The sequence below is a fragment of the Centroberyx affinis genome, unplaced genomic scaffold, assembly GCF_046629955.1.
Source record: "Centroberyx affinis isolate AG114_WGS23_722 - 3 ecotype Tasmania unplaced genomic scaffold, CSIRO-AGI_Caff_v1 ptg002931l_1, whole genome shotgun sequence".
Taxonomy (NCBI): Eukaryota; Metazoa; Chordata; class Actinopteri; order Beryciformes; family Berycidae; genus Centroberyx; species Centroberyx affinis.
Window position 1 is genome coordinate 5,418 of NW_027281050.1, and position 17,463 is coordinate 22,880.

Below are 17,463 nucleotides of genomic sequence, written 5' to 3' on the forward strand. Positions count from 1 at the left end.
TGTAGTCCTCAAAACTATGTTCTCTATCATAGCATTGTGGGAAATGCAAAAAAAAAAATCTGGGGGGGGGGGGGTGGCTCTCATTTGGACCCCCCCAATGTCTATACCATGGTTACGCCCTTGAGTCAAAGAGAGCAGGGAAAGGTTTGGCCCTTGTACCTACAGCTGTGAACAGCTTGTATGGCGTTTGTGGGGAACAAGCTGCTGTCATTGAAGTCCTTACAGTGGTAGTGCGCCCCCCGTCGGCAAGTCCTCGTACTGACGTGTCTTCCGCTGCAGTGTGTCTGCTTTGCCACAGTCAGATAGCCATAATACACAAACACAACCATCATGGCGGAGAATGAAACCCTGGAGTGTATAACGGAGCACGAACGGATTTTACAGGAAATTGAGAGCACCGACACGGCTTGCGTCGGTCCCACCCTTCGGTAGGGAAATATGGCTTCTTTGCAAATCCTTATCTATCATATGTCCGCGTCTTTGCTTGTGGTCATTCCATTGCAAGACCTTTGTTCGTTAGCCACCCTAGCACTGGCTACTTAGCTATCGTTAGCAATTGTAGCCAATAAGCTACACAGTGAGGTATGTTGAATTGAGGAGTGCGGCTAGCTGGTTGGCTAGCTAGCAAGCAGGCTAACATTAGCTATTGTTTCAGCCTATAATATGCAGCTTTACCGAAACCGGGTTTGCCTGGTTTCCCTGTGTGTGTCTATTGATAGACAGCCGGTGACCTGTCAGAAATGTAAACATCATTAGTGGGTGTGGCTGTGGGACTTTAGATGTTGTTATTATTAGCTAGCTAACGTTAGCTAACGATGTTAGCAGTTTCAGCCTGTGTTAGTTGTTCAGCTGCAATTATTTGCTGGCAATTCATTATATCAGAGTTAGATGAGTCATCTTGACCCCAGGCTCTGTGATGTGGTTGTCAAACAACTTGATAGCGGTGAGATGGGAGGTTGAATCGTCCATGCTACGCTCTCTAGGTAACTGCATTAGCTGAGCAAGCTAGTCAGTTACCGGGTGGGCTTGCAAGGCCTTGGGCAGAGACTGTAGCGTTATGATCTTGCACATTTAGAAATTGTGGTTATAAATTGACTAAAGCAACGAAGCTGAATGCCTCCAATTCCACCAGACCTGTAGACCTGCCTGTAGGCCATGGTTGTCTTTCAGCATTCCAAGGGTAAGCGCTGAATGTGTGCCCTGAGGATACTGAACTGCTCTCAGCTGTCTATGATAGCTGTCAAAATAATGACATAGTCAGTACGCCCCTTTACCGGCGGCATTAGCTCCTCGTGCGTTATTTTGATAAGTTAGGACAATTCAGTCAACATTTGCGTCCAGAAAGCCAGTCTCCTCTGTTGTGAGTCAAGCAGTTCCAGGTTCTGTCTGTTGATGACATTCCATGTTTAGGCCTGGATTCCCTGCTTTCTAGCTTTGTTGGAGGCTCGTTTAGGTTGATAGATACTGATTTCCCTGCCTACGACGAACGTTTTTGTTTGTTTTTTTAATTTGAGGGTGGCTTTTCACTTGATCCAACAAAAAATTCAGCCTCTTTAGTTAGCTTGGTTGTCAGCAGTACAGTACAGGCCTAGCTTGCTCAGTAACCCACTTCCTTATTGGAGCTGTAAGCATTGTAGATTGTTATCAGTTTCCTATGGTTATAAAATCACACACACACACAGCAGATATAGCCTTTGACCACTGACCAGTTTTAGTGTCAGTGGATGTAACTAATGTCAAAGTCAGGGTGTCAATCATTGATGGTGGACAAGCCTATATTTGTACATAGCCTAGAACAGTTGTAGAATTATAGTATATATACACATATATATATATATGTAAAGCCTTTTGAGACATGCTTGTGATAAAGGGCTATATAAATAAACTTGACTTGAGTAAGTATCAACATAGTCAGAAATGGGGACCATATGTGCAGTGAGAAATGTATTGTTTGTCTAGCGCAGTGGTTCTCAACATGGGGTCCGGGGACCACCAGGGGTCCTTGAGGGGATTTCAGGGGGTCCCCAGCAAATTGAACCTTCACCATTATTTCATTTACATGAAATGAACGCAATTATCGAATGTAGAAGAATGACTGTTCTGATCATAGTTTCTCTGTTATCTCTCTACCTACAATACAGTCATGGAATTCTGGACCAAATCATATCTGACAATAAAAATATTCTCAGATTTGGGTCAGAGAGACGAAATCTCATCAAATGGGGGTCTGTGGCTCTAATGTGGACTATTTATGGGGTCCTTGATATGAAAAAGCTTGAGAATCCCTGGTCTAGAGCACTTTAATCTCTAAATTACATACTGTGAAATCAGGAATGTGTTTCATAATGTAGGCCTCTGAGGAACTTATGTATGCATTTGCCCAGAGGGAGGTAGGGGTTTAGTGTCTTGCTTAAGGACACTTCAGCAGGAATGGACACATTGGATGTAACAGGGACCACACATTGACATTAACAGGATGGTCTCTCTAACCACCAGGCCACCCTAACACCCCTGTTCCAACATGGTGTATCAAGTGGGCAAACATGTTACTGTTCTGACTGGTGTCTGCAGTCAACTGTTGCCGCCCGCGGCTATAGTGATGGCTGTTTTAGCGTGGGCGGCCTGGCAGTTTTAGTATTGGATAATGCATGCTCTTCCTCCTGAGTGTGGAGTAATAGATGGTTAGATGAGAAGAGGAAGTCACTTTGTTACAGTTATAAAAAGCTGTGTACTGTGTGACATATATGCCAATTTCTCAATGTGTCCTCTATTTATTCGGCAGTGGTGTGCCACCCGAGCAAGAAAATTACCACCACTGGAGAAAAGGCAAAATAGGATATTTCCCATTGAAAACCAGCCCAGCCAGCAGTTCATATAATTTAGCCTACATGCCTGTCCTTCATCTAATCAACACAAAGTATGTCCTTGTCCCAGCAGTTCTTATAACTTGGCCGGCGTGCCTGTTTGCTGGACAGCCATTGGTGGACTGCTTTTGTTGGATCAAACTGCTCAGTGCTAGGGCCCTCTAGAGCAGTGGTTCTCAACGTGGGGACCGCCAGGGGTCCTTGAGGGGGTTTCAGGGGGTCCCCAGCAAATCGATGAAGTATTAAACTTCACCATTATTTCATTCAAGAAGTTAACACAGTTGGGGAATGTAGAAGAATGACTGCTGTGATCATAGTTTCACTGTTATCTCTCTACCTACAACACAGGTAGTCATGGGACTCTGGACAAAATCATATCTGACAATAAAAATATTCTCAGATTTGGGTCCGAGAGACAAAACCTGGCCCAATGGGGGTCTGTGGACCTAATGTGGACTAAATTATGGGGTCCTTGATATGAAAAAGGTTGAGAATCACTGCTCTAGAGAGATTCACACCAGGCCCTCTGTGGTAGAGATGTGCAATCTGCTGCGGCTTGAATTCTTGATTCGGTTTTGCCCCCTGGGAAGCCTCTATCACATCGTGCGGCCGAGATGGGCAACAACATGATTTCTACTAAATGTAGAATGTTCTGTGAAAGAGAAGGGAATACCAGACATAATCATCAGTTTGTGAAACTGCGTTGTTATTCGATGAAATTCAAATCAAAAGTTTCTTTGCTGACCAACCATGTAGTCATGACAATAAGGCTCCTTTGTGAGCAGTGTCTGCCACAGGGCACAGTAGTAGATGAACACCTTCAGCCTCTGCCAGTCTCCAGGCACCTTGTCTATGTTGCATCCAGATCTATGGAGATGTCTGCTAAGTAGGGCTGCAACTACCGATTATTTTGATTTTTCGATTAATCGATTAATGATTATTTTCTAGTCATAACGAAAAATGAATCAAGCAGCTCAAAATTCAAAGCTTTATTGAGCTCTCAAGTCTTTTAGAAGCAGGTGGAGGATGCTTTACATACACACATACACCTTTGTATGTTATGATAGAATAATATTGTTTTAGGTGTTGATAATACAGAAATGTATTGATGAATTTTATTCAGTAATTTCTAGAGCTGCAACGATTAATCGATTAGTCGTCAACTATTAAATTAATCGCCAACTATTTTGATAATCGATTAATCGGTTTGAGTAATTTTTTAAGAAAAATAAGTCAAACTTCTCTGATTCCAGCTTCTTAAATGTGAATATTTTCTGGTTTCTTTCCTCCTCTATGACAGTAAACTGAATATCTTTGGGTTGTGGACAAAACAAGACATTTGAGGACGTCATCTTGGGCTTTGGGAAACACTGATCCACATTTTTCACCATTTTCTGACATTTTATAGACCAAACAACTAATCGATTAATCGAGAAACTAATCGATTAATCGAGAAAATAATCGACAGATTAATCGACAATGAAAATAATCGTTGCAGCCCTAATCAGGTCTGTAGTCACGGTACTCATCACTGACATCCAGGTGGCATAAACAACATTACTCACCAAGTACTATCAGTTTCAGAAGTGGCTCCGGGATACTTTCGTTTTAAATGTCGGTGTGGTGTAGGGCTGGGTGATATGGACCAAAGATCATATCTCAGTATTTTAGGCTGAATGGTGATACACAATATATATCTCTGTATTTTCTACGAAGTGGGCTAAATGTTCAGTTGTAAGTAGGGCTGGGCGATATGGACAAAATCAAATATCACAATATTTTTGACCAAATACCTCGATATTGATATTGCAACAATATTGTAGGGATGACTATTGGTGTTTTCACAAAATATTTGCGCAATGAGATTTTTGATAAATAATCATCAGTAATGTGGATATAATGACTAAGTGGGTAAAGGCAAATAATAGAACAGCTAGAACAGTCTGGTAAGTTCAGAAAATGACATCACTTTACTGTAATGCAGCCTTTAAAACCAGGAAAAGACACTTATGCCATATCACTATATTACGATATCCAAAATCTAAGATGATATCTAGTCTCATATCACGATATCAATATAATATCGATATATTGCCCAGCCCTAGTGTGGTGCTGTTCTCCATTCTGGTTTCCCATCACTCAGCAGACGGACGTGAAACAACCTCGCACTCCTCATTGGAGATGTCTGTATCCCCGTCGATGAGAAGGGAGAGGCTGCATGCCGCTCGAGCTGCCCAATCATCCCGGCACGAGCTTGTTTTCTTTTGGTCATGAACAAGTCTCTACAAATGGTGTGATGACGAGCATCGAGTTGTGTTTGGCAATACTGTCTCGCTTGAGAACTGAACAGCCCGTCACAAACGTGGATTACCCCGAAAGCTTAATGCCAGCCACGCATCACCGTTTGCAAAAAATGTGTCTTTTCTCCCGGACGTTCTTGACATCCTCGTGGAGCGGTGTTTGTTTCCTTCTGTGGAGGTTGTCCTGCCTCCGACTCCACTGGACGAAAATATGGCATAGAGCCCATCAACCAAATTGCTTACAGTGTGAACATAATGGTAACCCCTGCCCATAGGGCCACCAATCAAGGAAATCAAGGAAATTCAAAAATTGAAATAGAACTTGGAACACCCTGACACATTATAATGAAAAATGTAGCTTGTAAATTGGAAAAATAGAATACGCTCCAAAATGTAATTGAGGTAACACATCAACTGCATGTAAATCAACGGTGCAAAAAACAAATTCAAGTAAATTAAACAACTCCATAACTACATTACAAAGTGCAGGATACAGTCGCAAATATAGAAATGTAGTATTTCTTTAACTCATAGATTATGGTTACAATTGCTAAAGCTATCCCCTGGCATTATATAGGCTAATGTATTAATCAGGTAAACACTTAACCAATCACAACTGGTCATAGTTAACATAGAAAAGAAAAATTTTGAACCGTCAAATCATGTATTTTACTCTGCTTTGCTATTGACTTTCATCACATTGCATTGTTTTGATGAGTTAACATAGCTAGCTAGCAAGCACTAATTAGGCAGCAGAAAAAACAACAACTCAATAATATGAATAAAGAGCTTACCATCGACCCCAGCGATGGATACAGCCAGCAGCCAGACTGTCTCAGTTGTCCTAAGTGACATCTGGAACTGCAACTGCAGAGACATGTGGATGGTTTTCTGCAGGATTCCATGACTCAACCCCATTGTCAGTGATTTAGCCAGTTTTCTTCCGCAGGCTCTTTAGAATTAGAATTCTGTTGCACTTCATGATGAATTACAAACTTGAACGATTGTAGTGATTGTAGTGTAAATGAGTGGGGAAGTTTTTAATGAACACACAGTACCTGATTCCACACACAAGATAGCAATGAAAACAGGTAGGGGGCATATTTCTAGAAAAATGTGTATTAGACCTAATTATTTAAAAAAGTATTGTTGGATTTAGTTTACCATTTCTTGGGGCAGGGAAATGCATTGTCCTACTATCTTTGCCTTAGTACATTGACTTAAATATAATGTCAGCTGGCAGTTGTTCCATTTTGTGATTTGACATCATCTCTCTTTCCACTACGGCTGAGCAACCATTACCTGCAGTTATCTTAGATGAATCTTAAGCTACTAAATCAAATGAGGGGGCATAGATATTGACATTCAGCCAAAATATTGTTTGTGTATAAATGTGTGTTTGTATTACATGAGAAATAAGACCAGATGATGTTTTTTTCTCCTTTGTCTTTATGTTCTTGTGGTGGTAATTTCCCCCGTAATGTGGGACCACCACTGGTGAATGAATGTAGAGGAAACATTGGCGTATGAGCAGAGATGACCCCTGCTGGTCTATTGTTTGAGGATACCTCTCCACAGCAGTGGAGTCTTTATCTGAGTTGTCAGACGTAAGGCCAGGGGCAGGCAGGAAGCAGCGTTGGAGTAACGCCATTCCCTTGCCCAAATGCTGGTATATTTTAATCGTGGCTGCAGGGCTTCACAATAAATACAACATACCAAGAGAGATTTCACACAGCTTCCTAAACAAGGTATTCTGGTACTATGTAGAATCCAGGGCGGACGAATCAAGTTGTATTTGTTTTTGACATGGGCACATCTTAAAGGGAAACACCCCCTTGGATACTCTTCCACCAACCTGCCTCGTCTGCTTCTACTTCAGTTAGTGGTTTCCTACATTTCCCAGAATGCCTTTCGACTAGGGCTGAACAATGAATCGAAATTTTACCGAAATCGCAATATGGCCTACTGCAATTTTCAAAATCGCAGGAGGCGCAATATTTGTTAAAGGCGAAATGTGTGTCAAAATAGCATTTTAAATGAAATATTGTGGTGCTGCAGAGATGTCCTGGCCTACACATCATATTCTACAGACTTAAGAAAACATCTTTGTTTGGTACAGATCCCCGCAAAAATCACACCATAATCATTTTAATACGTTTTTCAATGAAAATGAGAATAATGATGGGTTATTGGGATTTGTCAAATGGCCACTTGCCATCACAGATGTTTCATTTAATTAGGCCCACAACACCCCCTGATGTAGTAAAGACTAAAATCCACTTTGGATGGCGAAATGATCAAATGTGATATTTGCAATCCAGAAGCCACTCTGGACTCTGGGTGAAAAAATGAGGGTAGTTTCCCGTCCTGACAGGAAGACAGTGACCTATTTAGCGCAGCTGCCACCTGCTTGAAAGTCTTAACAACAGGAAAGAGGAAACTCATATGGGAGCATGGAGGCTGAAGATTGGAATCATTACAAACTGGCGGAATCTGTGGGATTTAGGCCGTTAACTGAACCAACAACCCACTCAAATTTATGGACCATTGCCATCATAGTGCACTTTTCATATGTAAATCATACTGTATATTGTTTTTAAACTTGAACACCCATTGGCATGGGCCCAGGAGCCAAATCACCCCCAACCCCACATCTGCAGGACACATGGTTGTTATTTGGCTTAAAATCTTTGTTGAGCTTTTAATCATGGGATGGTGTTTCTAACGACTATGCGGACCCACCATTGCAAAAGTAATGACAGTTGACTGTGAATTTGAATACTGACGTCTAAAGAAGTGCCTCGTTTGTTAAAATAACTCCCACTTTGTGGCAGTCGTTTTCTTTGATTTCCTCCCACAGGGAATTTCTCCTGAAAGTTTTTATCATAGTATTTCCTGCTGTCCCCATGATCAAATGTTGGCTCAACAGTTACGACATTGTTGATTCTTTGGAAACTGAAGGTGTGGGCTGAACAGAGCAGTTGGGATTTTCATCTTAACAGTTTTGCACGGTGCTTTTATTGACTCTGTGGTGGTGGTAGGGTTGCAAAATTCCGGGAATTTTCAAAGTTGGAAACTTTCCATGGGAATTAAAGGGAATTTATGGGAATAAACGGGAATAAACCAGGAATTTACTAAATTGAAGGTATGCTCTTAATAGGAAACTTCAATATAGTTGGGGAAAATATATTTTAGCATAATCCTGACTAAAACAACCAGATATCATGCAAGTACAGTTGAATATCTATGCTATTCCTCAATCACATGCACACATAGCACACTGCTTACTGCAGGGCTGTTGAGGCCACGCCCCCTACATGCAACTCAACATTCATGTTTTTGTTCTTCAATGAAAGAATTGATTGTTCAATAAAATATTTAACACTTGATAAAGTTCTACTTACAAATAAATCTGTTTTAATTGTATTATTTTGGATGGATGTCTGCTTATAACAAAACAAATATTTATGCTTGGATATGATACCTTTCCATTAAATTACCCTCAATTCCCAGTTAATTCCCATAAATTCCCATTAATTCCCATTAATTCCCATAATTCCCATGGAAAGTTTCCAATTTGGAATATTTCCAAAATTCCCCCAGCTTAACTTCCCATGGAAATTTACCGGAAACTTTCTGGAAATTTACCGGAAATTTTCCACCCCTTTGCAACCCTAGGTGGTGGTGATGGGGGATATAAAGTGTCTTAGCCCAGCTTGTTATACTGTCCTCATAAAATGAAATTCTGTCATACAAATAGCCCACTACCACCACTTTATTATATTTATCTTGTTGATACACAGACAAAATTCATACAATACTTACATGCAGAGCTTATTCTGGCTACTAGCTCATATCCCTGCCAAGGTGAAATCCAGGATAAGCTGATATGCGTCATCATGTCCCAACAGCTTTATACTGTATATAACTGAATTTTCTGGCTATTTACATGGAAACATGTATATGTATGCACATGTATGTAGCATTTTCTTGTCTAGTTTTTGCTGGAGCTACTTGCGTCTGTGGAGAGTGGAAACACACATTTTTGACTTAATAATAAAGAAGTAGAAAATCTGAACCCTTTATGTATTGTGGCAAAATTTCAGTGTGAAACCAATGAATGAATGATGATACCCACTCACTATCAGCTCACTATAGAATATCATAGATACGCTAAGTCCCTATAGTAATACTATACTATGAATATTACAGTGATTTTTTGCTCTTTGTGCTTTAGCCTACCTTTTATTGTCGGTGGCCAAGTTTTTTATAGCCTAAACTAACCTTTTTTTTTTTATTGTGCCAGGAGTTGAGTTTCCAGATTCATCATCATGGTAATATGCGGTAGGGCTGAACGATTTTGAAAAAATATGTAATTGCGATTATTTTGGCTGATATTGCAATTGCGATATTAGAGAGAATGATCATTTTTACATCATTATTCTCATTTTCATTGAAAAACGTATTAAAATGATTATGGTGTGATTTTTGCGGGGATCTTAAGATGTTTTCTTCAGTCTGTAGAATATGACGTGTAGGCCAGGACATCTCTGCACCACGCCAATATTTCATTTAAAATGGTATTTTGACACATTTCACCTTTAACAAATATTGCGCCTCCTGCAATTTGAAAATTGCAGTAGGCCATATTGCGATTTCGATAAAATTTTGATTAATTGTTCAGCCCTAATATGCGGAACAAAATGCTCGAGGCCTTTGGCTGATTATAATGGACAGCTTTGGCTCTGTCTCAATAGTCTTTCAGTATGCAACATAATTGAGGTGCGAGGGCCTAGGATTTGAACCTATTTGACCATATCATGAATACATGAGATGGTCATTAGTACAGCCACTAGGACACTCAGCTGACCAGTAGGGTTTACTCTACCGCATTTGGCAATTATTATAAGTAATAGTTTATGTGTGTGGGTGTAAAGTGTATGCAAATGACTATCGCGGGGGGAGGGGGGGGGGGGCAACATGCACCTGCATCTCTAGAGATTTACATGAAGGTTTATCAGTAGTTGGTGTCGTCTGTTTGAGATAACATGCTTGGAGACAAATGCTGCCTGTGTTTATATTGCTCTGTCATGGAATAACTGCTGAAATGGACAGAGAGAGAGAGATGGGTCTGTAGGCACAGACATGCAGACAGATAGAGGCGGATGCATGTCGACAGACAGGCACAGATACCGGATCAAGTTTTATTTTCGTTGTCTTTCTTTGTTTCTGTTTGGGTCTCTACCTATTAGGGATGGGAGGATGTATCAAACAGGGTTCCCACGCGTCCTGGAAAACCTGGAAATTTAGAGACTAGTTTTTCAGTCATGGAAACACCTGGAAATTGATTAAAATGACCAAATATCCTGGAAATAATCTATGTTGTCCTGGAAAATTTTAATTGTATTTTAGCCCCTCACTCAGATTGCCTACGTGTCAGTGGTCATCTGTTTGACAAAAGTAAATTTAACTTAAACTGAAATTAAGATTTTATTAATCTACATCAAAACAGTTATAGGCTACTAGGGGTGCATGTAACAACCCATTACAATACCACCTGTTAAACAATGCTTTGACAATAACACACACCTTACAGTGTACATTATGGTGTGATTTACTACTTTATCACATTTTGAAATTGTTACAGAGGTAGAACATAGTCAATTTTTGTCCAAGTTTGAAGTTCATATGAGACCTGGAGTATAAGCCAGTGTTTGGAGTGAGTATTGTAACTGCCACAATTCAAGTAAGTGGAACACAGAACATGTTGGTGTTTGTTTGTTGAGGAGAGCTTTGTAAGTAAAAAAACAAAAACATACCAGTCCCGATCAGGTCTAACAAAAAGAGGAGGCCACGACCTTATTGTACAGTTAGCGGTGATGGGTGTAGCCGTCACCCATAATGAACCCGAGACACTTCATCATGAACCCTGCATCATTAACAAAGGAGGAATAAAACGGGGGTTAAATGTGTCAATACTAGGCCTACCGGTAAATTATATGACCGTTTGTGGGCAAGTGCTGTCCCGTATTGTCAAGAAAAACTCCTGGAAAATGTCCTGGAAGGGTCCTGGAAAATGATTGATCGCGATACAAAAATGTGACAGTACGTATCTTGGAGCAGAAAAATGAATTGTGATATTAGTAAGGCTGGGTATTGGCAAGGACCTCACGATACAATACTTATCACGATACATGGGTCACGATACGATTGTATCACGATTCATTGCGATACAATACATATTGCGATACATTGCAATACTCTACATAATTTACTGAAAATTAAAAAATAGAGCTGAAAATACAACTTGCTGTGTACCACCTGGGTAGTCTAATATGTAATATATCACATTATGTTGATAACTCAGCGGACAAATTGAGTCAAAACTATTTAATTCAAAGGGATTTGAGGGAAATTTAAGGACATTTTAAATCCGTTGAAAACATGAATAATTTTTTTTAATCTATCGATACGAGGGGCTGGCAAATCGATACAGTATCATGGAAAAAAATATTGCAATACTCAGCTGTATCGATGTTTTTTTGCACAGCCCTAGATATTAGCTGCATTTCATTCTGTAGTAATCACTAATGAGACGGCTTGACCATCTCAATTTCACAAGCTCTCCATCCAAATTATAGTATTTGCACTTTGTAATGATGTTTTTATATTGTTAACATTCTAGTGAGCCGATGCCATCTAGAAAGCTCTGTGTCAGAAATAACATAATTCAGCCGTTTAGTGATACAAGTTTCAGTCCATGTGTTTAGCACTAGCTATGTTTTGCAGCAGTAGGGGCAGGAGTAGCTCAAGGTTTTCATTCAGGGTTTAGCCTACTCTCATTTCAAACCATGGAAGATGGAAGCACATTTGCATGCCGTTTGTTTAACAGAATCAGATCTTGATCTAGATCTTGATCAGACATTCAGAGTGAGACACTTCCAACAGCCCTCAGGCTTATGTAAATCCTGACTTGTCCCTTCTAAGAATCCAATATTTTAAAGCTTTTTGGTACCTGGCATTTTTAATGCCTTAAAAATTGGTATTGATATCAACATTTGGTATAGGCCTGTACAGTGCAGATGTGAATAGGCAGTGTTTCCCCTACCATTATTTTTTGCCGCCCGGCTTGGACAAGGGGTTACAAAAAAACAAAAAAAAAAAATTACTAAATAAAATAAAAATAAAAACAAATATATATATATATATTTATACAGTACTGTGCAAAAGTCTTAGGCATATGTCAAAGATATCCATAAAGCGAAGATGCTTTCAAAACTAATGACATGAAAAGTTTCTGAATATCAAAAATTTACAATAAACAGCAGTCTACTGGCACATCTAAGACTTCTAAGAAATTTATATAAAAAATCTAGGGTGCCTAAGTCTTTTTGCACAGTACTGTATATATATATATATACATATAGCCTAATATCTTTTTATTTCTAGATGTTGCTGCAGTATTTCCTCTACTGTAGAATCCGTCATGCTGGAACGATCAAAACTTGAAAAACCATCGCCAAAACCGCTTTGATTTTCCATTAATTTTCAATGTCAATGTGTGTGAGAAAGAGAGAGATATTGTATTTATATTTTTTAACTGCAATGTCCACATTTTTCTATTTTTATTTTAAGATATCTTTACTTATCTGTATATATACTGTATATTCTTTTTTAACAGCAAAAGCAAAATTTTTTCTGTTTGTATCTTTAGTTAATTTTACCTACTCCTATTTATATATTTGATTGCAATGTTGCAATGTTACACAGCAGAGAGAGAGAGAGTTAGAGAGAGAGAGAGTTGTGTGGCAATAACACTGGGCATCATATTAGGCTATTCGTTTTATTATTTCGTTTTTGGGTTTGTCTATAATAAAAACAAATCTCCGGAGGGCTTTAAAGGGCTTACCACCCAGCCTGAAAAAAAAATCTAGGGGAAAACTGGTAGGTATTGTTTTTGGCTACACAGCCCCCTTGACTATTTTGGTTAATCAAGATTGCTGACAATTTTCTGGCAGGTACATTCTCCTGCTTTGTTGGTTCTGGGGGTGGGGGGGGGGGGGGGGGGGGGGGGATACTGTTGTTGAACAAATGCAGAGTAGCTTTTCTATCATGATGTCTAATGTTCCTGCATCTCTGGGGTTTCCCCACTTCTGGACACGCTTAGGTGATAAAGCTGCCGGTTCCCACCTGCCGCATGGAAAATGCAAATGCAGTCATGTAAAAAAAAAAACGAATTAAAAAATAGTCTCAGATAGGGATCCCTGGATAAAGATTGTATCAGATGAGTATCCATTACCAAATGTGTAAAGACTTTGACATTTCATGGCACCTCAGCAGCTTATTTTGGCATGATGCCATTATGCTCATGTAGTTTAGTTTATTTCTAGTGGGTCCCTTTGTGACAACACCACCCTGGATGCTGTAATCAATTTGAGGTCCCAAGGTGAGGCTAAGTTGACTTGGCATGCATCCAGAGCTGAATAAGTTCAGGAGGCCTTGATTTCTGGTTAATTTGCAGGTCACAGAAATCCAGTCTTTTTTTTTTTTACAAATGTGACTTTTGATTAAGAAATCAGGGGGCCGTATCCACAAAGCTTCCTAGTACTAAGAGTCGGTCCTAAGTGGTGAAGTTCTAAGAAAACTCTGAGAGTAATGACGTTTTCTAAGAATGTCCCCTTTAAAAGTAAGACTAAATCCTAGTAAAGATAAAAGCTATTCACAAAGCATCTTAGCCTTAAGAGAGCTCCTAAGGTGGAAAACTGTTAAGAGTAGAGAGGAGGACTTTTAGGAGGTGAGGAGTTTGTTAAGGAGAGGAGGAAATGGCTGAAAGACGCAGAAAAGACTAGAGATGCACCGATCGATCGGCTGGTGACCGGAATCGGCCGGTTTTCAGCTGATCGGCCATGACCGGTGACCGGCAGATCAGTCTCATATATCCGATTCTGTGCCGGTCAAATTTAAGACAACGGTAAAAACTCCGCTGTGATAGTCCATACTGAGCCATACTGATCTCCGTTCCAGCGCGTCCCATCTCTCTCGCCGCTGTCCTTTCCACCGCGCACACGGGTCGCATTGATCCTCCCGATCCTGCCGAAAAACCCGTTCGCCGGGCACCCGGTGACGCATTAGCGTCGGGACCCCCGCCGAAGTCTCGGACCGGCACCGTGCACCCGGGAAAACTCCGGAAGCGTCGGCCGATGCGCCGAAACCACCGTACTCTGTGTGTCTCTCTCTCTCTCTGCCGAGAGAAGCTCGCGCATATGCATGGAAATAAACGGTGATATGATGTAATTGTATAGATTTTACTTTTCAAGCTTAAGTTTATCACATGCATGATATTGGTCAGCCTGCTTACTGTGTGGGAGAAACGAGCTACCTCCCGATCTCAGCGGAGTCAAAACAAAAAGTCATTTTTTTTCACCACAAGATGGCACTATGACTCTTTTAAATCTCCATTACATTGGACTGGGCTCCATGGATAACCTTTTGATGTAAATAAATGACATTAGGGTGTTGTTATATAGATCTGTTGCACCTGTTTTCTTTTGGGAAAGTAAAACATGTTAGATAAAGTAGGATATACTGCAATTCATTGTCAGTTGGATTTTATTTGTACAGAAAAGCTCTGTCCAGTAACCTGGAGCACTTTATATTTGAGATTTGTTTGAGTGAGAGTGAGAGAAGGTCCTGTAACCTGGTGCAGTTTTGGAGAAAATGTAAGTTATTAATAGTCAATGTTTTATTATGAACATACAATTGAATTTTAATTTTCCATTAAAGAAAAGTTAAAAAACAATGTTTGTGTATGCTGTCAATTATAGTTCTTAGAAAGAAAATCGGAATCGGCCAAAATCGGAATCGGCAGGTCAGACTTTTAAAAAATCGGAAATCGGAATCGGCCAAGAAAATTGCAATCGGTGCATCTCTAGAAAAGACGCATTAATCTATTATTATTATGAAAGTTATCACAATGTTAAAAATCCTATTCATATAGGCTTGCCAATATAGTCTATAAACTATACTAATACTATTGAGTCTTGAGCCATTTTCACCAAATCTTAACATCAAATTAGTAAAGTATAATAACATTACTGCATTCACCCAAATAAAGGCATAATGCGTCCGTACAAGTATTAAAAAGTACGGTTCGTATGGTTTTCAAAGATTTTGTCCAATCCATTATATTTTTATTTTATTTTTGATAGTATAAGCCAGTGGTTCTCAATGTGGCGCCCGGGGACTACCAGGGGTCCTTGGGGGGGGGGGGGGGGGTTCCAGGGGGTCCAGGGGTTCCAGGGGGTCCCCAGCAAATTGATGAAATTGATAAACTTTAGCACAATTAGAAAATGTAGAAGAATGACTGTTTTGATCATAGTTTCTCTACCTACAATACAGATAGTCATGGAATTCTGGACAAAATCATATCTGGCAATAAAAATATTCTCAGATTTGGGTCCAAGAGACAAAACCTCATCAAATGGGGGTCTGGGGCCCTAATGTGGACTAGATTAGGGGTCCTTGATATGAAAAATGGTTGAGAACCACTGGTATAAGCCAACCACACGTTAATTGTGGTTGGCTTATACAATGTTAATTGAGTAAATAGTGTTTTATCTTGTGTGCATTCTGGATGACAAAAAGAGGCGTGTTGATTTTTCTTGATCAACCAATGACAGCGTCCAAAACAGAGCATCATACCACTCCTAAGCTAGGACTCCTTGCTAAGGAGTTTTAGGCTAAGATAAGACTCTCTGAGAGGATTCTCAGAATGTTTGTGGACTGTGTGTAAATGTGCCATTGTATTATCTCACCACTAGATGGAGCTGTAAGTCCAGGTGAAATGAATCAGGGTGGTTGTCAGTAGTGCAGATTTTCCAGCCTGGGATCCTGATGAGAGATATGAGGGACACACCAGAACAAGGCCTGTCACCCATTTTGGGTTAGAGGCTTTATCATATTATTATCAACTGGTCTATCTATCAATGGACAATTAATATTGCATGGAATCCAGTGTTTTCACAGGTTGTTAAACCCTCAGGCGGCTGCTTGAAGTGCTTTTTCTCACCACCTAAAGGAAAATGTTTAGATCCTGTTATTTTTAGTCCAATTCCTATGTTGGTCACTATTTTGCCTTTCCTAACAAATACACACGCGGTGTATGTAGACAAGGTCTGGGCAATAATTCAATATTATCGTTTATTGTCTTTCAGTGGAATCATATCGTGATGATATGAAGATATTTTAATATCGTGACACACATTTCTGCTGTCTGAATTGATGATGACAAGCAAATTTTACTTAAAAACTCATAAAATGAAGTATGGTAGGAATATTATTTGAGTATTTCTGTTTTGTTTGACATCACACCTAACATTACCATTCGGTTCAATGAGATGAACATTCATTTGAGTATTTAACGTGATTTTGCATACATGAACCATATCGTGATATATATTGATATTGAGAAAAATCCTTACGATTATCGTGATATTGATTTCAACCATATTGCCCAGCCCTAATATAGACATGTAAATGGCCTCACACACACACACACACTCGCACACACAAACACCCTCACACAGTCGCTCTCAAGCTTGCACACACACACACACAGCCAGATACGTATACACACAGCCATCTGGGCCTGTTGAAGCCGGGCCAGTATTTGACACATAGAGAGGGAAGTGTGTGTGTGTGTGTGTGTATGTGTGGTTGGATGAGCAGCAGTGATTCATAGCAGGGTTCTTTACAGTACTGTGCTAACAACTGGCCACCTGGGCATGCCCGTTGCCAAAATGTGCTGTTGGTTTTCAAAATTTTTCCAATGCATTTCATAGCTGTGATAGGTAAGGAGGCATTGTGAATTGTAAAAAGTGGGATCACAGCATATCAGCAAAGTGATATATCAGTCTAACTCTCCTATCTTTGTTGAAGGGGGAAAAAAATGCACATTCACATTTCTTCTTCTTCTGTCTTTCCCTTACCTCCCCCCCCCCCCCCCCCCGACTCCTCGCCCGTCTCTCTCCTCCCCCCCCCAGGTCGGTTTACGATGACCAGCCCAACGCCCACAAGCGCTTCATGGAGAAGCTGGACGCCCGGATACGGAACCACGACCGGGAGATCGAGAAGATGTGCAACTTCCACCACCAGGGCTTCGTGGACGCCATCACGGAGCTGCTCAAAGTCCGCGCCGACGCCGAGAAACTGATGGTGAGTCGGGACGTGACGGTATGAAATGTCACAGTACGGTGCGGTATCTACCAGAATACCACGGTATACGGTATTTCACGGTATTC

General features: G+C 40.3%; 1 protein-coding gene across 4 annotated transcripts in view; it reads left to right on the forward strand.

Moving 5' to 3' along the window:
* The first annotated feature begins 330 nt into the window (after positions 1-330).
* The window catches only part of exoc6 (exocyst complex component 6), a 66,292-nt gene continuing 49,159 nt past the window's right edge, over positions 331-17,463 (forward strand). For all 4 annotated transcript variants that reach the window (XM_071536743.1, XM_071536744.1, XM_071536745.1 and 1 more), the window contains exons 1-2: positions 331-428; positions 17,206-17,377. In XM_071536743.1, the coding sequence (XP_071392844.1) occupies positions 331-428; positions 17,206-17,377 (270 nt within the window). The remainder of the gene's footprint in view (positions 429-17,205; positions 17,378-17,463) is intronic.